The 21,194-nt window shown below is 51.0% G+C and overlaps 1 protein-coding gene across 1 annotated transcript; it reads left to right on the top strand.

Moving 5' to 3' along the window:
- The first annotated feature begins 6,675 nt into the window (after positions 1–6,675).
- On the top strand, positions 6,676–15,891 carry LOC102462963 (thaicobrin-like). Its single transcript, XM_006135965.4, has 3 exons — positions 6,676–6,819; positions 13,196–13,298; positions 14,735–15,891. The coding sequence occupies exons 2-3, from the start codon at positions 13,223–13,225 to the stop codon at positions 15,235–15,237; spliced, it is 579 nt and encodes a 192-aa protein (XP_006136027.2). The 5' UTR covers positions 6,676–6,819; positions 13,196–13,222; the 3' UTR covers positions 15,238–15,891.
- Positions 15,892–21,194: the final 5,303 nt, after the last annotated feature.

Genomic DNA, 21,194 nt, shown 5'->3' on the forward strand with positions numbered 1-21,194 from the left:
GGAATTAGCTGCGAGCTGTTTACACTGGCCCTTGAATTTCCGGAAAAGCAACGACGCTCTACTGTACAAAATCAGCCGCTATTCCGGAAAAACTATTCTGCTCCCGCTCGGGCATAAGTCCTTATTCCGGAACACTGTTCTGGAAAAGGGCCAGTATAGACAGCCCAGTAGTCTTTTCTGGAAAAAAGCCCCGATCGCGAAAATGGCGATCGGGGTTCTTTTCCGGAAAAGCGTGTCTACACTGGCCACAGACGCTTTTCCGGAAAAAGGGCTTTTCTGGAAAAGCAGCCTGCCAATGTAGATGCTCCTTTTCCGGAAAAACTGAAAACGGAATAGTATTCCGTTTTAAGCATTTCCGGAAATTCATGCCAGTGTAGACTGGCTGTGTCTACACTGCCTAGAAATGCAAATAACTGGGAAATGTCTTTTTTAGTGCAGCCTTTTAAAAAAAATTTCATCCAGTTCTAGTCCCTGGCAAGATTTCCTTTAATTTTTTCCATTCACACCTGGAATAACTTTTGTTGTGTGCACTAAGGCACATGAAGATGTGCACCACCCATTGAAACACTGTGGGAGCTCTGCTAATCAACTGGGTGGCATTTGATTCTCTCCTGGGTGGCTATCCTAGTGCTCAGCTTACAAGGAACACTGGTTCCTGTGGGTTCACTAAGACAGTGGGTTTACATTTTTTTTCTTGTGACCCTGTTGAAGAAAATGATTGATGCCCATGACCCAACAAAATAATATCTTTGGATTAGAGGACAGGCTCCGTGGCAGGGCTGGAGATGAGGAGTATGGGGAACAGGAAGGGGCTCTGGGTTGGGGGAAGGGGCTAAGGGCTAGTCAGGGGATTGGGGAGCAGGGTGAGTTGAAGGTTTACCTCTGACTGCTTCTGGTCAGCAATGCAGTGGGGGTGCTAAGTTAGGCTTCCTGCCTGTCCTGACACTGTGGGACCATGCTGTACCCCAGAAAGGAACCTGCCTAAGCACCCACACTGGTCATCTGGCTCTCCCCACAGCAGGGCAAACACAGCCCCTGACATTCCATGACCCAGCACTGGGTGTGACCCGTAGGATGAAAACCACTGACCCTAAGACACAGGGAAAGACGCATCCGGCTCCAAATGAGGGAGATTCTGATTTTGCCTTTCCCATCTTTCCAAAGACAATTGGTCCCTGCCCTAGAACTGATACAAATCTCCCAAGTCCCAGGAGAGACGTGGCAGTAGGGACAGGAAAAACTAGCTGGGCTAGAGAAATGAAACTGTTCCTTCCAGACGAGGCATTGCCCCATTGAGATCTGGATCCTAGAAGTAAACTAGATGCAAATACGTTGCATCAACTTAAAAATTGCAGTCCTTAGTCAGCCATGCCTGTTTATTTGGCCTACATGAGAAATTGCAATGAAGCCTCAGTCTGTACCAGGGCTGTGTTATTTCTTTTGTTAGTTTTTAAGGAGAAGCACAATATTTTTTAGATGATTGTTAGTTGGGTTGCCCAAAAATTTGCATCCAAACTTCTTTTTAATGGAAAATTGGATTTTTGACTACACTAAAGTTTTTTGAGTGTTCCAAAGCTTCCGAGGGGGAGCCAAGTTAGTCTGTAAGAGGAAAAACTTCAAAAACAACAAATAGTCTTACAGCACCTTAGAGACAAACCAAACATGTAGTTGGTATCATGAGCTTTAGTGGGCACAGCCTGAAGAAGTGGGTTGTGCCCATGAAAACTCATGATACCATCTACAAGTTGCTACAAAATTATTTGTTTTGTTCGAAGTTGTTACTAAAGTTTTTGTTTTCCAGAAAACGGCAGCTTACTTTCCTAGCCAAGGTATAATTTTTTTTGTCTGTCACTCAAAAATCTCACCACACATTGAAAGTTCTTCAGTTTTCAACAATGTTGGCCATAAGTCAATTTAGTTTTGCCTGTTTGCATTTTTTGAATTGAACTGTTTTGCAGCCTTGTGATTTTTCTGGTCAGCATTCTGCACTAATAATGCAGGAGGCAACCTCCCTCTCCCCTGTTTTGTTCATTGTGTCAAAATTAATCAAAGTGTGTGTGTGGAGCAAACAAAAAAATACATTTCTTGACCAATTCCATTTTCTACCTTCAGTGAAATTTGTTCATTGTTCTTTGTTTCCCCTGAACTAAGCCTATTCTCTGGTTACCCAACAGCATGGAGATTTTCCTTAGTATGTGTTAGGGTAAATCTACACAGCAGTGTTATTTCGGAATAAATAACTATGCAAGCGTCTACACAGCAAGCCCATTATTTTGAAATCATTTTGAAATAGCGGGTGGCTTATTGCGGTGTTTGTAAACCTCATTCCACGAGGAATAATGCCTCTTCTGATATAGCTATTTCGGAAATACAGTCGTGTGGATCAGTGGTCCCCAACCTATTGTGGCTGCCGGGCACCTGGAGCCGGGGCTGCTTACGTGCCGGGCGTTTGGGGGCGGGACCACTCACATGCCACGCTTCCGGGAGTGGGGCCACGCATGCGCCGCGAGCCCAGAGCAGAGACCACCCACATGCCCTGCACCTGGGGCCAGCATCGCGCATGTGCCGCACGCCCGGGGCAAGGGGTACCCATGCGCCACGTGCCCGGGGCCGACACCATGCATGTGCCACACGCTGGGGGCAGGGCCAGCCCAGATGTTTCGGCGGGCGCACATAAATGCCCCGGCGGGCACCATGGCGCCTGCGGACACCGTGTTGGGGACCACTGGTGTGGATGCTCTACTGCTGTTATTTCGAAACAGCTCCTCTCCAGTGCCATTCACAGTAATTACTCTCCAGTGTCTCCTGGGGCTCTAAATCAAGGTAGCGCATCCACATTCGGGGAGCCTGCCTCCTACTAATTTCCAGGCTTCCCTGTAGTGTAGACGTGCTATTTCAGAACAAGCTATTTTGGAATATTTCTTCTGGAATAGCTGACTCCGAAATAATCGTGCAGTGTAGATTAAGGGTACATCTAGACTACATTCTTCTTCCAAAAGGAGATATGCAAATTCAGTGCTAATTTGCATATCTTCTTCCGATTGCTTTTTTGAAAGCGTATTTTTTGAAAAAGAAAGCAGATTAGATGCGGTTCTTTAAAAAACAAACAAACACCCATCCCTTTTTCGAAAGAACCCTTCCTCAAAAAACGAAGTGTGCAGGGTTCTTTCGAAAAAGGGGTGGGGTTTTTTTCAAAAGACTTTCATCTAAACAGCTTTCGTTTTCGAAAAAAAAAGCTTTCGAAAAAAGATATGCAAATTAGCACTGAATTTGCATATCTCCTTTTGAAAGAAGAACATAGTCTAGGTGTAAACACAGAGAAGAGCAGGTGACCCTGAAGTGGATGGGGTAGCAGGCTCCTTTATTGGAGATACTCCTTCTGCCTTGGCCACCCTCAAAACTTAGGATCCAAGTGAATCACAAACTGATCCTGGGCACACTTTTGTATCATCATTGGTATGTAAATATGCAACTCAATTACATCACCCTGCAAACCCTAATTTAAGAACGAGAACACCCTTATCATGTATAATCATATCCATGTGATGAAAATAATTAAACCTGCCCCTGTTTACAGCTTTTGGGGCGGTTCTCGCATCACAAAGCTCTTGACATCAGCAAGATACAAGGGGGAAAGGAGATGTGACCCTGATTGTAGATTTCAGAGCCAATGGGAGTGGAGAAGGGGGAAGTAAGGCAGCATTGTTAACACACAGAGCATCCATTAAAAGTGACATCCTTGGTACAGCTGTTTGCGTATCAACCCTGAGCAAGCAGGAAAGGAGGGATCAAAGCAAGCCTATAAGTCAATAGAAGCAGGGTCTGCTCACGCCGTACCCCTTAGTTAAGCCTGACACAGCCCAACAGTAGGGGTGCTCTCTTGTGGGGTAGAAGGAAGCACAGAGTTGTCAGTCTGCCCTTGATCTGGCATTTGCACCTGCAGCACCAAGAGGAGGTTTAGGCCTGAGCCATGATCCCCACACATGGTGGACAGGTCTCCCTGCCTATGTCAAGTCCTTGCCCCCTTTAACTGACAGGACCCCACAGCTGGGAGGGCCAGTGGAAAGTTTGATTGCCTGTTCCAATGGGCCCTCAACCCTTTTGTGCTTCCAAGCAGCAGTGGCCCAGGCAAAGCACGCAGCTTCCATTCTGATCTGCCAGAAGGGGTTTCCCTCAGGGTTAGGGGCATTCCAGGTGTAGTCCCACCAGCTGTCAAGGAGTTACACCCCAGGAGAATGGGGCTTTTGAAACTTCAGGGAACAGGTGCAATTTCCTGGTAACATCCAGCGCTTACGTAGCACTTTGCAGCCAGTCATCTCACGGCCCTTGCCCAAGGAGGTCATTAACCCCATGGCCGTTTGAGCTGTGGGGAAACTGAGGCAGGAAAGGTCTCCCATGCAGCTGGGGCTGCAATTTTGGTCTGCTGAGGCCCAATCAAATGCTCTCTCAATAGACCCCCACACTCTGCCCAGACTCCTGGGGTCTTGTTTGACTCATCCAAGGCTCTAACTCTGACCTACGCACTGATGAAAAAGGATGTAGTACTACCACTAAAGAACATGCACAAAGACCTTTCCAGGAATCCTTGTTCAAAGCTCAGCTCATAAGAACGGCCAGACTGGGACAGACCAAGGCTCCATCCAGCCCAGTATGCTGTCCCCCGACAGTGGCCAATGCCAGGTGCCCCAGAGGAAATGAACAGAACAGGGAATCATCAAGTGATCCCTTCTCTGTCACACATTCCCAGCTTCTAACAAAAAGGCTAGGGACACCATTCCTATCCACCCTGGCTAATAGCCACTGATGCATCTATTCTCCATGAATTTATCTAGCTTTTTTTTTAGCCCTGTTAAAGGCCAGGTCTTCACAAGATCCTCTGGCAAGGAGTTCCACAGGTTGACTGAGCACTGGGTGAAGAAAAACTTCCTTTTCTTTGTTTTAAATCTGCTGCCTATTCATTTCATTTGGTGACCTCTAGTTCTTATGTTATGGGAACAAGTAAATAACTTTTCCTCATTTATTTTCTCCATACTGGTCATCATTTTATAGACCTCTGTCATATCCTCCCCCCTTAGCCTCCTCTTCTCTAAGCTGAAAAGTCCAAGGCTTTTTAATCTCTCTTCATATGGCAGCCGTTCTGTGTTTCTGTGAAGGGGAGGTCGGATCAGACTTTCATGGAAGGAGCTGTGTGAATCCAGGAAAATGCTCCAAGGTCTGGATTGTGCATAGGGGCAGGATCTCAGGATGCGGGGGTGCTGTGGTTTTATGCAAGCTCTTTTCTCCCAGCCCCAAATGTGGGGTCCTGGCTCCCAGCCCTGCACCTGGAGCTGTGCTTCTGGCCCTTTATGTGGGGTTCCAGCTGCTGGCCCCATGCGAGGTCTCAGCTGCCAGCCTTGCTCCTAGGGTTCCACTCCTGGTCCTGCTCCCGGGGTCCGAGCTGGCCTCTTTCCCACAGCCTCAATTGTGTCCCCAGCCTTGACCCCCCCATCCCATATCGTTCCCCCCAGCTGGAAACACAGCTCTGCTCCTGACCCTCACTCTGCTGGGGGGAGGCAGCATAGATGGGGCAAGGGGTCTGGCTTTAAGCCAGTGCTGGGTTTATGCACAAGCTAAATACGCTGTAACTTAAGACAGTGTTTCTCAATCAGTGGTACGAGTACCCTTAAGGGTACTCGAGAGAAGTCTGGGGGGTACGTCTGAAATTTGCAGAAAACGGAATTTTTGTTGTAAGTTTTACAGGGCTTGATTATTTTTGTACTTTTTACACCCAAACTTTTCATTGCCTGCCCGGCTACGATTAAGTTGTTTAAACAAATGTGTTGCAATGGTAGAAAAAAAATGTGTGTGTCTGAAAACTGTAGGTACTGGGGGTCCTTATAATATTTTTAAAGGGCTACTTTATAAAAAAAAATTGAATAATACTGGCTTAAGAGATGGGGAACCTAAGGCCCAGGGGATGTGGCTCCCAGCTTGCTTGGATCTGGCCCTCGAGGCTCAAAGCTCCCCCCCACCTGTGTTGGTGCTCCAGCCTCACCCCTTTCCCCACTGCAGGACTGGGGCATACAATACCTATTCACCTGCCCCCTCTCCAGGCACAGGTGTGTGTGGGGGGGGGGGAATGTGGGGAGTGTCTTTCTACCCTCAATTGGGGGCCACATGAGTGAAAGTTGCTTTTTTTTTCTTGCTTCACATTTGTGTGCTGCTTCCGACTGATTTTTCTGTGGGCCAGGGACCCCCCCTCCCAGAAAAAGTTTCCCCACCGCTGGTTTACGGCCTCTGATTATGAGGGGCCTCTAAATAAAAAAAAAGACTCATTTTTAGTTACAGCCTCACTTATGTACCGGCCTAGATGCAAATATACAGTTTTTTTGTTTCTATTTCCATTCTCCTTTCAGTTGGACTCATGCACATTTTCGGGGACAATGAGGTGGGGGCCTCTTAAACATGACATCATTTCGGACCTCAGTATGGCTGACTCCGGCCCTGCTTTCCCTGGCACTGGGTATAAAGTCTGGGGTTTATAAACCGTGGCCACAACTTCTGCTGAGCCTGCATCCTCCGGTGCTCCGGGGAATCAGGTAGGAACATCTCCTCCGCTCAGCACAGAGACAGATCTTTCATCAGGGAAACATTGTTTCAAACAGGCGTACGGAGAATGCTGTGGAACGGGACCTATATCGCCTTTTGCAATCTGGGAAAGATGTGGGAAGAGGGAAGGTGTGCGAGGCGAGGCAGGTATATAAGCAGGTTGCAAGGCAACACCTTGTAGAAGGCTGGCAGGGAGTTTTGGCAAGGTAGCTGCAGATCCTGAGCGTGGAGGTAAGGGATCTGGCGGGGGGAGCAGTGTTTCGGCTCCTTGTTGTGGCTTGGGAGGGCTCCATTGTCCAGTCTTTGAACAAAGCAGCTGTTTGGTTTGTCTGACAAGGATTACAGTCCTTTTGCTCAGGGTGGCTGTGTGAACCCTCTGAATGCGGATCCTTTTTAACAAGGGGATTCACTTTATTTTCTTGTGTTATTATTTCCTGTGAAGAGGATCAAATACTGGAACTGCCTGGGCATTTGGGCTTTTCGTTTTCTCCCCAGAAAATGTTGACTTAAAAGAAAATGCCACCCTGTTTTATTTTCAAATGCTCAGATGAATATAAAGAAAATATTCAGCCCAAACTTGCCAACACCTGAAAAACATTTGCCCCAAAGCTGTCCCCCTCCCAAAAAAAAGCCCCAAACTGCCAAATACTGATTTTTTTTCAGATCAGAACTGTGAAAAAATGTTTTTTCCAGGTTAATCACAAAAAGAAAGTTGCCCCAAAGATGCTGCGAATAAAAAAAGTTCTACAGTAGCTCCTTGCTTAAGGTTGTACCAGTTAACTTTCAGAAGGTAGCTGAGCAAGTCTGTAACAGAAAAAAAAATAAAAAACAACTAATAGTCTTGCAGCACCTTAAAGACGAACAAAACATGCAGATGGTATCATGAGCTTTTGTGGGCACAGCTCACTTCTTCAGATTATTAAATTTCCTTTGTTTACTTATGTAGCCGTTAATGGCTCTTAGCCAGGCTGGGTAGGGAACAGTGTCCCTAGCCTCTGTTTGTCTGGAAATGGGTGACAGGAGAGGGATCACATGAGGAGTACCTGTTGTGTTCTGCCCCTCTGGGGCACCTGGCATTGGCCACTGTCGGCAGACAGGATAGATGGACCTTTGGTCGGACCCAGTGTGGCTGTTCTTGTGTTCTTATGTTGTGGATCTATTAAAGAACACACTTGTTCAAAGTGGTGCAATGTTGTGGTGTAAGGTTCTTTGCTTTACCCCATTCCGCCCGCCCACACAATGTTCCAGCCAGGGAGCGGGGTTGGGGCGTAGGGACTTACCTCACCCTGCTCGCCCAGCATTCAAGTTTGGGAGTGGATAGAAGAGAGCAACCCCCACACACCAAGCCTGCTCCTTGGTGGGAGCACGGGGTGAGCGGAGCGGGGAAAACTTCCACCCCCCGGCCCAGCTACACCCCTTCCTCCACCAAGCTTCACAATCATCATTGGTGAGCACAGGAGTCAATTGTTTAAAATTATTCACAAGTGATATCTGTACTGGCAAAAAAAATGTCCCTGGAACCTCGCGCCCCCCCCGCACCCCCTCCACTGTTCACACTGGCTGTGTCCAGACTCAGGGGTTTTTTCGGGAAAAGTAGCCTTTTCCCGAAAAAACTTCCCCTGCGTCCAGACTCAAGCCGCGTTCTTTCGAAATTAATTCGAAAGAACGCGGCTTTTCTTTCGATGGCAGTAAACCTCAATTTACGAGGAAGAACGCCTTCTTTCGAAAGTTCCTCTTTTGAAAGAAGGCGTTCTTCAATGTAAATAGGGCTTCTTCGAAAGAGAGCATCCAGACTCACTGGATGCTTTCTTTTGAAAAAGCAAGCCGCTTTTTCGAAATTTCTCCGTGCAGTCTAGACGCTCTCTTTCGAAAGAGGCTCTTTCGAAAGATGCTTGCAGTCTAGACATAGCCACTAACTCTAATGGGGACGTTGGATTTGCTTCACATTGTTTCCCTTAAAGTTGCAATGTTCAGGAAGGGTATGTCTACACTACAGCACTAATTTGAACTAACTTAATTCGAATTAGTTAATTGGAACTAAGCTAATTCAAACTAGTGTACCTAGACCTAAAAACTAGTGTGAATTAGCATTTTGCTAATTCGAATTAGCATGTCCACATTGAGTGGACCCTGAACCGAGGTTAAGGCTGGCCGGAAGCAGTGCCGGCAGGGCATCAGATTAGGATTTAGAGTGTGGAGCTGCTGTCTCAGGCTAGCCGAGGGCTGTGCTTAAAGGGACCTGACCCCCACACTGGACAGACAGTTCTCAGGGTTTCCTGCTCGCTTGTCTAACTCGATGAGGGACAGCAAACCAGTCCTGACTTGGAGTGCCCTGAATGCCCACACTCGGCACATCACAGCACTCGGCCAGCAGCCCGGCTGCACTTGCCGCAGGCTGCCATCCGGAGGGGGGGTCAATCAAGGGGCTGCAGAAGAGCTTCTACCCTGAGGAGCCCACAGAACCACCCCAGTCCTCCCCATCGGGGGCTCGTACCCCATTCCTCCCTCACCTCCTTCCACTTACCCCTCCCTAGCCCCCCTTCCTGATGTACAAAATAAAGGACAACTGTGTTCAAAAATAGAATCTCTCTTTATTTAACAAAACTCGGGGTGGGGGGGGGATTAACCTGGAAAAAGGAGGTGGGAGAGGGGAAGAGAGAGAGTGGGAGAGGGGAGGGGGAGGGGGAAACCTGGGAGGAGGGAGCTGGAAGGGGGAAGCCAGGGGAAGAAGGAGGAGGGGAAGTATCAAACTATGGTACGCCATATCTTCAGTACTGTGTACAGATGTGATCTCCTCACCCCAGAAAAGATATTTTGGCCTTGGAAAGGGTTCAGAAAAGGGCAACTAAAATGATCAGGGGTTTGGAACAGGTCCCATTATGAAGAGAGGCTAAAGAGACTGGGACTTTGCAGCTTACAAAAGAGGAGACTGAGGGGGGATATGATAGAGGTCTATAAAAGCATGAGTGGTGTGGAGAGGGTGCATAAAGAAAAGTTCTTCATTAGTTCCCATAATAGAAGGACTAGAGGACACCAGATGAAATGAATGGGTAGCAGGCTTGAAACTAATAACAGAAAGTTCTTCTTCACAAAGCAAATAGTCAACCTGTGGAACTCCTTGCCGCAGGAGGCTGTGAAGGCTAGAACTAGAACAGAGTTTAAAGAGAAGTTAGATAAAGTGATGGAGGTTGGATCCATGGAGTGGTATTAGCCAGGGGGTCTGAATGGTGTCCCTGGCCTCTGTTTGTGGAAGGCTGGAGAGGAATGGCACGAGACAAATGGTTTGGTCATTGTCTTCGGTCCATCCCCTCCAGGGTACCTAGAGTGGGCTACTGTTGGCAGACAGGCTACTGGGCTAGATGGACCTTTGGTCTGACCCAGTACAGCTATTCTTATGTTTTTGTTTTAAGCTCAGGGCTCAGGGTCAGGGGTCTCAGCGGACCACCTTGATTTTCATGCAAACCTGCTCCTGGGTGACCAGGTTGGCAGCTATCCTGCCCTAGACGGCCACTTTCCTGTGCCTAGTGCGGAGATCGTGGACATTGGAGGCTTCCTCTCAAACCTTGATGAGGTCCACGATCTCTGCACTAGACCAGGCGGGCGCCTGCCTCTTGCGGCCCCGGGCAGGCTCCTGGGAGCTGCCAGCCTGTAGCCAGACCGTGCCACTTTAAGGGCTCCGGGGCCGAGATGGGGGCAGACGAGTTTCCCTGGTGGTGCCCAGAGTGGCCACCAGGGAAAGCGGGGGAAGGCTAGCTTCCCACTAGTTCGAATTAAGTGGCTACACAGCCCTTAATTCGAACTACTTAATTCGAACTAGACGTTAGTCCTCGTAGAATGAGGTTTACCTAGTTCGAATTAAGCGCTCCGCTAGTTCGAATTAAGTTCGAAGTAGCGGTTTGCCTGTGTAGCGCCTATCAAAGTTAATTCGAACTAACGGCTGTTAGTTCGAATTAACTTTGTAGTGTAGACATACCCGAACATAACGACAATGTTCTGTGAGGAAAAATGAGGAGTCTTGTTGCACCTTCGGGTGCGTCTACACAGCAGCGTTATTCTGAAATAACAATGCGAGCGTCTACACAGCCATTCTGTGATTTTGAAATAAGTTCGAAAAAACAGACGGCTTAGTCTGGCTTCTGTAAACCTCACTCCACGAGGAAGAAGGCCTCTTCTGAAATAGCTATTTTGGAATCGCAGTCATGTGGCTGCTCCACTCCTGCCATTTCGAAATAGCTCCTCCTCAGGGCCTTTCAAAGTAATTGCTCCCCAGTGCATCCTGGGGCTATAAGTCGAGGTAGTGCATCCACTTTAGGGGAGCCTGCCTTGAACTAATTTTGAGGCTACCCTGTACTGTAGATGCGCTATTTTGAAATAAGCTATTTTGGAGTATTTCTTCTGGAAAAGCTTATTAATAAGTGTGCAGTGGAGACGTACCCTTAGAGCAGGGCATGGCCCATTTGTTTTCTGCCTGCGGTGCGGTTTCGGTTTACGCGGGGCTCAACATGTGCCCACAAGTGGGATCCTTTGAACATGACCTCCACTGGGAATACGCTCCACAACAGCAAGGCATCTCCTAGGTGGGTGAGCAGTGAGGGTGTATCTAGACTACAGGGTTTTGTCGACAAAAGTCCACTTTTGTCAACAAAACTATACTTGCGTCTACACTGCCGCTGAGTTCTGTCGACATAACGTTGACAGAACTCGGCAGTTTTGTCGACGGCTGTAAACCTCATTCTACGAGGAATAATGCCTTTTGTCGACAGAGTTCTTTCGACAGAAGGCGTTATTGCATCTCCACTGTCCTTTGCTTCTACGCTGTCGTGTTGACAAAGAGGCTTGCTTTGTCGACAGAACGGGATATAGTCTAGACACTCTTTGTCAACAGAAGCATTGTCGACAGTATCTGTTGACAAAACTTCTGTTGACAAAAGCCTGTAGTCTAGACATACCCTGAAAGATGCAAGCAGATGGGCTGGCTGGAACAAATGGATATAGGGTGTCGGCGTGTCTAGCCCCCAGGGAGGAAGTTCCAGGAGGCCTGGGGCATTGTGTGAAAGAAGCTATTTGCATATATATTTGCATATATATGCACCTCCATGTAAGTTGTGGCCCTTGGCGTGTGCTTTGAGTATCATTGTGGCCCCCAGGACTTCCAAAGTTGAGTAGCCCTGCCTTAGAGACTAACTAAAATATATAGAATCCTGAGCTTTTGTGGGTAAAACCCACTTCATCAGATGAAAGGGAGTGGAAATTGCAGAGGCAAAGGTGTGTGTATAGATAGATAGATAGATAGATAGATAGATAGATAGATAGATAGATAGATAGATAGATAGATAGATATGACAGTACAACAAAAGTGACTTATTATGTGTTAATGAGGCTAATCAAGTCAGGGTTGACGTGGTTCATTTGCTGCAGCTGAAGGGGAGATGTGACTATCAAGAGAGGGGACGATGCCTCTGTAGTATAGATGCCTCTCCCCCCACTGCACCCCCTTTCTCCAGACTTCCCTCCACTGCTCCGCTTCTCACTCCTCCGCCACCAGAGGAAGGGAGTGGAGAAAAGGAGGGATGTGCCGAGCGGCAGTGGAGAGGAGCCACGTACATAACGGGGAGTGGTCTGGGGGGAGTGTGGGCGGGGCTAGGGTGGAGTGTGGGCAGGGCCACTACGAGGTGGGGCAGGAAGCTGGCCTCCAACAGGGGAAGTTTCACCCACCGCCCCATGGGCAGCATTGCCTAAGGCAGAAAGTTTTTTCAGGGTTTGGTCCAGTTTTGTGTTCGCATTCCAGGGTGATGGAGCGCCCTCTGCTGGTAGCTCCATTGGGAGATAACTCCACTGCCGGCTACTCCTGTCTTGGGATCTGGACCGTCTCCAGTATCCTTCCTGAACTTGACCAGGCTCAAGCCCCTCCCTGTATCTTCACCTGTATTGCTACGGCTCACCCTGACTAATTCCTCTCCCTCTCGTGATGGTACCCCCACTCACATACACACCGACACCACAATTGCACACCAAGGCTAAGACTGGGGGTGATGTCTCAAAGGCTGGTAGGGAAGGCTAGATCTCCCAGCCATGCTCCTTCCCCCCAAAGCCCCGCCCTTTCTGTGATCACTGGAGCCCACTTGGTCCTCACTGTCGCTACTGGGCGCTGCCCTGCACCCCCAAACCCCTCCATTGTGGCTGCTGGCCCCAGACTAGCCAAGTGCGCACCACCCCGCCCCAGGCAACCATGTGGCCCAAGCCTTCCTGTCCCCAGAGTGCCAGGGGGCCAGGAAGCTGCACTGCCCCATTTTCCTGGCCCTGGGGGGATGGGATGGGGGGCCCAAGAAGCCTGGGTCCTGCTGCCAGACCAACCCCGGCAGCCCCGGCCAGCCACCAGACCCAGTCCTGGTCCAAGAGCAGCCTGCTGCAGGCAGGTAGAAGGGGGCTTGACTTGGGCAGGACATGGGCAGGGACACCCGGGTCTCTCTGGATAGGCAAAGCCTTCCCTTCCCTTCCCTTCATTGCCGGCTGTCCGTGAGTAACAGAGTCTTCGACAGCAGTTAAGAATGAACCTTCACATGAAGAGGTTCGGGTGGTTAGTCATCCGCTTTGTTTTTACCTCTAGCCTTGAGAAGGGAAGTGTTGGGCTGAGATGGCTTCTTCTCGTGCTCCCAGACTCCTCCGGGAGGAGCTGCCGGAGAGAAGCGAGCTCCTGAAGAAGTGCAAAGGTAAAATCCATCCTCTTCCTGAGCCTCAACCCCTCCTGGCTATGATACTGTCTCTCCGCCCTTCGAGGTGCTGGTGTCCTCCTGAGATTTGAGTGAGTTTTTCAGTCAGGGGAGAAGGCCCAGGATAAGGCCCCTGGGTTGCCTGGATTCTTTCCTCGAAGCTCGGGGCTCCCATGCAGCATTGGTGCTGCAGGCCCCCTCAGATCCCCCCCTCGGGGCTGGAGCATACAAAATCTACTAGCCCCCATGCCCAGGCTCTGGTGTGCAAAGGGAATGTGGGGAGCGTTTTTTCTTTCTTCTACTAAGTCAGGGACCATGTCAGTGAGGTTTCTTTTTTTCTTCACTTCTCACTTGTGTGCAGCCCCCTGCCTTCAGAACCTGATTGGCCTGGGGCTGGCGGGGGAGTGAGTGAAGTTTCCTTCCCCCACCGCTGCCACCAGTGGTACATGGCGCATAGAGGGAGCCGCCAGCTGCTCAAAACAGCTGACAGTTCCCTCTTGGCACTGTGTGACACTGGGAGAGGGGCGAGAGAGTTTGCACCGTCCCCCCGCCCTCAGACTCTGCTCCCAGCTGCGATGATTGGCCTGGGGCCAGAGGAACGTGGGAAGTCTTCTCCCTCTCAGGGACATGTGGCCCTGAGCGGCACATGGAGGGAACCTCTTAGGCAGCGTTGGGCTGATGCAGGAAGGAGCCTACCTCGGGGACCCTGCTGGGCTGCTGGCTGGGAACCGCCAACGATTAGTGACTCCCAGCCAGAGCCTGCCTCTTGCGCCGTAGCCCCTCCCACTTCCCAACCTCCTGCCCCAGGTCACCACTGAAATTCTCTGCCCACACATCCCACCCCAGGTCAAAACTCCCTCCCCAATCCTGCACCCCTGCTCCACCCCTCTCCTAGGTCAAAAATCACTCTGCACCCCCTACTCCCTCCCAGACCCTGCACCTCAATCCCCTGTCCCAGGTCACAACCCCCTACTCCACCTAAACTCCCTCCCAGTCCCCACACCCTCTCCTGCACCCCAATCCCTTACCCCAAGCTCCCTTCTGCACCCAGCCTCCATCCCAAACCCCGCATCCTCTCCATAGAGGAGAGTGGCCTTAGACCACTTGCCAAAATCTAGGAGTGCCCCACCCCATCAAACATTATTGCTCACCCCTGATTTAACCAGTTAACCATTCAGGGTATGTCAGGGTAGTTCAAACTAGGGTGGCTAGTGTAGACATACCCTCACATCCCTAATACGGAAGACGAGGCAGCCCAGTGCTGCAGTTATTGGGCCTCTAATAGGTCCACAGAAGAAGCCCACAAGGGACACGTGAGGCTCCAGGTGGTGGCTGTGTCGTCCCTGCTCCGGGTGCTCGGGACTCTGCCCAGGTATTTTCTACAGGAGAAGATCCCCCCTGACTCTAACGCTCTGCTTCTCTCTCTCCCCGCCCAGCGGACGTGACTCTGGATCCGGACACGGCGAACGCCTGGCTCTTCCTGTCTGCGGATGGGAAGTCCGTGAAGGCGGGAGACCACCCCCAGGACGTGCCCCCCAATCCCAAGAGATTTGAGCTTGCTCCCTGCGTGCTGGGCGCCGAGGGGTTCACCTCGGGGAGACATTACTGGGAGGTGGAGGTTGGGGAGCAGCGGGAGTGGGCCGTGGGAGTCGCCTTAGAGTCGGTGAAGAGGAATGAATTGCTCGATCTTAAGCCGGAGGAGGGGATCTGGAGTCGTGGGTGCTGGTGGCTTCGGAGGGACGCAGACGGTGCCTCTGATGTGTCCTCACAGGGGTGTGTGAAATCCGGGAAGATCGGGGTTTGTCTGGATTATGAAGAGGGGTGGGTTGGATTTTATGAAGATGACCATACGACTATGATGCAGGCCTCCTTCAACAATGAAAATGCTTTCCCCTTCTTGTACTTAGGCCACGGGGTTAGCCTCACACTCTCACCCTGAAGCACACTGGGACTCGACCTCCCCCCTCTTCCCCAGGAAAGGCACCCCTATAGCGATTTTCTGTACTGCCTGCCCTAGCCTCTGCACCCTTGCCTACACACAGCCTTTGCACCAGCCTCTGATTTAATTTGAACCAGAGCACACACCTGTGTGGATGCTCTTACTTGGGCTCCAAAGTGGCGTGACTCAATTTTAAAGGATTGTCTACATTAGACCGGGGATCAACGCTGCAGCAATCGATCCACCGGCGGTTGACTTATTGCGTCTGCTTAGACATGATAAATCAACCTCCGAGTGCTCTCCCGACGATTCTGGCACTCCACCAGAGTGAGAAGAGTAGCTGGAGTTGACAGGTGAACAGCCCTCACCCACCTTACTGTGTGGAAGACACCGCGATAAGTACATCAACTTCAGCTACACTCTTCGCATAGCTGAAATTGTGCAGATTAGATTAGCTGGGGGAAGAAGGAGTCACTGTAATGTAGACTAGGCCTAAGTGTTGCCAGCACTTGTAGTTGTGTCATAATATTCGATTTTGTGTCATAATATTCGATTTTTTCTCTTAAAGCCCCAGTTCCCGGAGTCCTGTGATTCCCTCAGGCTCTGAGCGCTTATTAAATCAAGCAATTAAAATCATAACAGCCTAAGATTTCATCAATGATCAGGAGAAGTTTCTAAGCTTTCCAGTGGCAGCAAAGAAAAAAAAATGGATTCCTAAAGGCTCCAGCAAATTCAAATCCCCCACATGTATTACTGCTAGTTCTCTTCGGCATCGGGTGTCTTTTTGGACTGGGGTCCGTACAGCGCCTTGCACCAAAGGGTGTGTCTAGACTACATGCCTCCGTCGACGGAGGCATGTAGGTTAGACAGATCGGCAGAGGGAAATGAAGCCGCGATTAAAATAATTGCGGCTTCATTTAAATTTAAATGGCTGCCCCGCTCTGCCGATCAGCTGTTTGTCGGCAGATCGGGGCAGTCTGGACGCGCCGCATCGACAAAGAAGCCTTTCTTGATCGGCACAGGTAAACCTGGGGTACGTCTACACTACAGCGCTAGTTCGAACTAACTTAGTTCGAATTAGTTAATTCGAACTAAGCTAGTTCGAACTAACGCATCTAGAACTAAAAACTAGTTCGAACTAGCGTTTTGCTAGTTCGAACTAGTAAGTCCACATTGAGTGGACTCTGAACAGGGCTTAATGATGGCCGGAAGCAGTGCCGGCAGGGCATAAAAGGAGGACTTAGAGCATGGAGATACTGTCTCAGGCTAGCCGAGGGCTGCGCTTAAAGGGTCCCGACCCCCACCCCGGACACACAGTTCTAAGGGGTGCCCCGCTTGCAAAGAAGTTCTGGCTTGGAGTGCCCTGAGTGCCCACACTGGGCACATCACACCACTCGGCCATCAGCCCGGCTGCACTTGCCGCAGGCTGCCATCTGGGGAGAGGGAGTAATTGGGGGGCTGCAGGAGAGCTTCCACCCCCAGAAGCCCGCAGAGCCAGCCCAGTCCTCCCCATCGGGGGCTCGTACCCCATTCCTCCCTCACCTCCTTCCACTTGCCCTTCCCTAGCCCCCCTTCTTATTGATGTACAAAATAAAGATAACGTTTCTTCCAACATTGACTCTGTCTTTATTGAAAAAAACTGGGGGAGACTGGGAAAAGGAGGTGGGAGAGGGGAAGAGAAAGGCTGGGAGAGGGGAGGGCAACTAACATGATCAGGGGTTGGGAACAGGTCCCAGATGAAGAGAGGCTACAGAGACTGGGACTGTTCAGCTTAGAAAAGAGGAGACGGAGGGGGGACAGGATAGAGGTCTGTAAAAGCAGGGGTTGGGTGGAGAGGGTGCATTCAGAAAAGTTCTTCATGAGTTCCCATAAAGAAGGACTAGAGGACACCAAAGGAAAGGAATGGGTAGCAGGCTTGAAACTAGTAAGAGAAAGTTGTTCTTGACAAAGCAAATAGTTAACCTGTGGAACTCCTTGCTGCAGGAGGCTGTGAAGGCTACAACTAGAACAGAGTTTAAAGGGAAGTGAGATAAAGTGATGGAGGTTGGGTCCATGGAGTCCTATTAGCCAGAGGGTAGGAGTGGTGTCCCTGCCCAAAGTTTGTGGAAGGCTGGAGAGGGATGGCACGAGACAAATGGCTTGGTCATTGTCTTCGGTCCATCCCCTCCAGGGTCCCTAGGGTTGGCCGCTGTGGGCAGACAGGCTACTGGGCTAGATGGACCTTTGGTCTGACCCAGGACGGCCATTGTAAGCTCAGGGCTCAGTGTCGGGGGTCTCAGTGGACCCCCTTGATTTTCATGCACACCTGCTCCTGGGTGGCCAGGCTGGCAGCTCTCCTGCCCTAGACGGCCACTTTCCTGTGCCTAGTGCGGAGATCATGGACAAGGTCCACGATGTCCGCACTAGTCAGGAAGATGCCCGCCTCTTGCGGTCCAGGGCAAGCTCCCGGGAGCCGCCAGCCTGGTCCCGGCAAGAGGGGGTGGGCTGGGGGGCATCGGGTGGGTGGCTCTGTGCCGTGCCAGGTGCAGGGTCTGCTAGCTGGGTGCTGGCAGGCTTGCACCTGGCACGGGCACCGTAGCCAGCCCGTGCCCCTTTAAGGGGTCCGGGGCCGGGAGGGGGGCATAGAGTTTCCCTGGTGTTGGCCAGAGTGGCCACCAGGGAAACCTGGGGAGGGCTAGCCTCCCACTAGTTCGAACTAAAGGGCTACACAGCCCTTAGTTCGAACTAGCTAGTTCGAACTAGGCGTTAGTCCTCGTAAAATGAGGTTTACCTAGTTCGAACTAAGCGCTCCGCTAGTTCGATTCAAATTCGAACTAGCGGAGCGCTAGTGTAGCGCATAGGAAAGTTAGTTCGAACTAACGTCCGTTAGTTCGAACTAACTTTCTAGTGTAGACATACCCCTGGTTTCACGAGGCATACCTGTGCCGATCAAGAAAGGCTTCTTTGTCGACGCGGCGCGTCCAGACTGCCCCGATCTACCAACAAACAGCTGATTGGCAGAGCGGGGCAGCCATTTAAATTTAAATGAAGCCGCGATTATTTTAATCGCGGCTTCATTTCCCTCTGCCGATCTGTCTAATCTACATGCCTCCGTCGACGGAGGCATGTAGTTTAGACGTACCCATAGTGTCCTGTGGGTGCTCGGCTAATCAGCAGGGCAGCCGTGAACTCTCTCCTGATTGGCTGTGCAAGCGCCCGGCTTACAGGGAAGCCGGCACAGGGCTCATGCTAGGACTCCGAGGCGCAGAGAGCGCTTTGACGTTCCCCCATGATCCGCAGCTCGGGTCTAGAACCAGGCGAGGGGTCCTGCCTAGAACAGGGGGCTGGACTTGATGACCTTCTGAGGTCTCTTCCAGCTCTATGGTTCTATGATTCTATGAGGGGAAAGGGCTTCAGAGCCGCGGCTGTAATTTCCAAGCCCCATCTGCACAGGAACGTTTTGGCCTAAGCGCCGACTCTGTGGGGTGTTCTGGGGCTCCATCGCCAGTGGAAAAGAGTTAGAGGATGCTCCACACCCAGCTTCCTCCCCACCCCCCTGCCTCCCGTCCACTGGCAGCCCTGCCAATCAGCACCCCCATCCGCAGCCAGACGGGACTGTCAGGCAGTAGGTAGAAGAGACGATTTATTGATTCACAAGGACACAGCGTAGCACAAACATGTTGCTACAGGAACCAGGAGCATTCAGCGCAAACCATCTTGGGGATACGGAAGCCCAGAACCCAGGCTCTGGGCCCCCCAAGCCAGCTAGGCTCCCTGCATCCTAAACCAGCTCCCACACTCAGCAAGGGGGCCCAGATGTGCAGGGAGCTCTGCCTCCTCCTTAGTCCAGCTTCCAAGGCAGAAAGGTGTCACCTGGTTGCACCCTCCCAGCTAGGCTCAGGTTACAAGAGGGTCTGAGCCTGAAGCAGTCTCCCTTTGGTGGGAGCTGCACCCCAAACTCCCATCCCCAGCTGGGCTCAGGGAAACTGAGGCACGCACACAGCGTTACGACAGCACAGGACAGCAGAAAACACACTCCACAGAGCAAAGCGAAGGGTGCGACCAGGGCTGGCCCGTGCATAGAGGCAACCTCGGCAGTCGCCTAGGGCACCGCGTTAAGCATGGCACCCAAGGATGACGCAACACCGTTGTGGGCTTTGGAGGTGGGAGTGCCAATCGCGCATTCCGCTCATCTCGGGCCGCCGCTGAGCGTGACCTCTCTGCTTTGCCGCAAAGTCCACACAACAATGGAATGGCTCGAGCCCCGCGAGCTGGAGTCAGCAGCTGAGACCAGGGCAGCCGCAGGTGGTCCGGTGGGTGTGAAGACACACGCATCATTTCTGCTATTCACCGTGTCAGAAAAAGGCAACAAGACATGAAGCACATTAGGAATAATGTCCAGTTCCGTTACACACTGGACCCTCCTCAGCTCCATACTTGTTTGATTCAAGTAAACAGGCAAGCCAGTGCCCCCGGCAATAAGGAAAACATGAAATAAATGCAAAGTGAGTCCAGGGAAAAGTCCAAGGAGACACATGGAATAAAACCAGGCCTAGTGCCAGGCGTGTGCTGGGGGGGATCCTGTTGCAAACACGTCCTATTTGTCCTCTCTGCTTTTCTTTCTCTAGTAGAAATACTCCGGAGTTTGCAACAAACGTTTGTTCCCCTGGTTCGCGTTGCTGCATCTCAATTTTTTCCAAGCTCCTTCCCTCCACCCTGCTGACAAACATGGACAGGTCCTTTGTTCCCTCCCGCCCCCCCGCACATGTTCAAGGTTGTCACTTAAAAGAAGATGACTTTCGAATAGTTGCTGAGAAAAAGAAAGCAAACAAATATTTGTTATTTCAGGGTGACTCACACCGATTTCTTTTCTTTTTTGGTTTGGCCACTGAACCAAAACGTAAGATTTTTATCCAGCTGTGCCCGGCAGCTCAAGGCAAAACTATTTCTGCTTCTTTTTACTGCACCTTTCCTAAACTGGGGTGGGGGACCTCAGGCCCAGGGGATGGGTGTGGCCCCCAACTTGTCTGTATCTGTCCCCCAAGCCAAGGCTCAGGGCCTTTCCGCAGCATTGGGGAGTCCTCACTGGCTCTCCAGGCTGCCTACTGTCCCACCATGGGGCTGGATCACACAAAATCTACTAGGCTGGGTCTCTCTAGGCTCTCGTGTGCAAGGGGAATACGGGAAGAGCTTTTTTCCTTCTAAGTTGGGGGCCACCTCAGTGAGTGTGCAGTCCTATATTGATTTTTCTGTGGGCCAGCGGTCCTGATCCAAAAGTTTCTCCGCTCCTGCTGTAAAGAATGGGAGGGCTTGTCTGTTTGTCCTTCCCACACCACCCTATCCTTTACCTTCCTGCAACATCCAACCCAGGGAGGAAGAGAGGGGAGTTGGTTGGGGACAATGTCTCCTCTAATCTTTTCATCCATGTGCAGAATAAATTCTGTTATGTGCACCGAAGCATGTACAAATGTGCAGGACCAGTAGAAAAACAAAACCCAGCTGCGGGCATTCTGCTCATCAGCTGGGCAGTAGGGATGTAAAATCCCGATTAATCCGCCCTCACTGGCTCTGTCTGCCTCCTCGCGTTGCTGCTTCTGATCCAGAGGCAGCAGCACAGGGTGGCAGGGTCCTCCCCAGAAGTAGGGCGGGAGCGGGGGGGGGGGGGAGGGAGGGGGCGCACTGGCTGCTGCCCCTGCCCCTGAGGAGTCTCTATTTAACTGCTAAAAATTGTTGTGGCTGCACAATTACTAAAACACACAAAATCTACAATCCCTCCTCTGAGAACCCTCTTCTTTCTCCTGCTCAGCTGACTCACGTATTGAGGAACCCTGGGGAGAGGTGTCCGGTGCACAGGATGGCTTGGAGTGGGTGCCCTGGAGCTTGTGTTTTAGGGGGCCACATGGGGGTCAGGGCGGCCTGGGGAATCACTAGAGGGAGGCTGGATCCAGCAGCAGGGTTTGGGCACATCTTTTCCTGAT

Source organism: Pelodiscus sinensis, chromosome 32 (genome assembly GCF_049634645.1).
Source record: "Pelodiscus sinensis isolate JC-2024 chromosome 32, ASM4963464v1, whole genome shotgun sequence".
Lineage (NCBI taxonomy): Eukaryota > Metazoa > Chordata > Testudines > Trionychidae > Pelodiscus > Pelodiscus sinensis.

What these genes read in the sequence shown, in the direction of transcription:
- LOC102462963 (XM_006135965.4), top strand. Translation starts at nt 13,223, where the DNA reads ATGGCTTCTTCTCGTGCTCCCAGACTCCTCCGGGAGGAGCTGCCGGAG. An exon ending in GCTCCTGAAGAAGTGCAAAG is followed by an intron (nt 13,299 to 14,734) that starts GTAAAATCCATC and finishes CTCCCCGCCCAG; the next exon opens with CGGACGTGACTCTGGATCCG.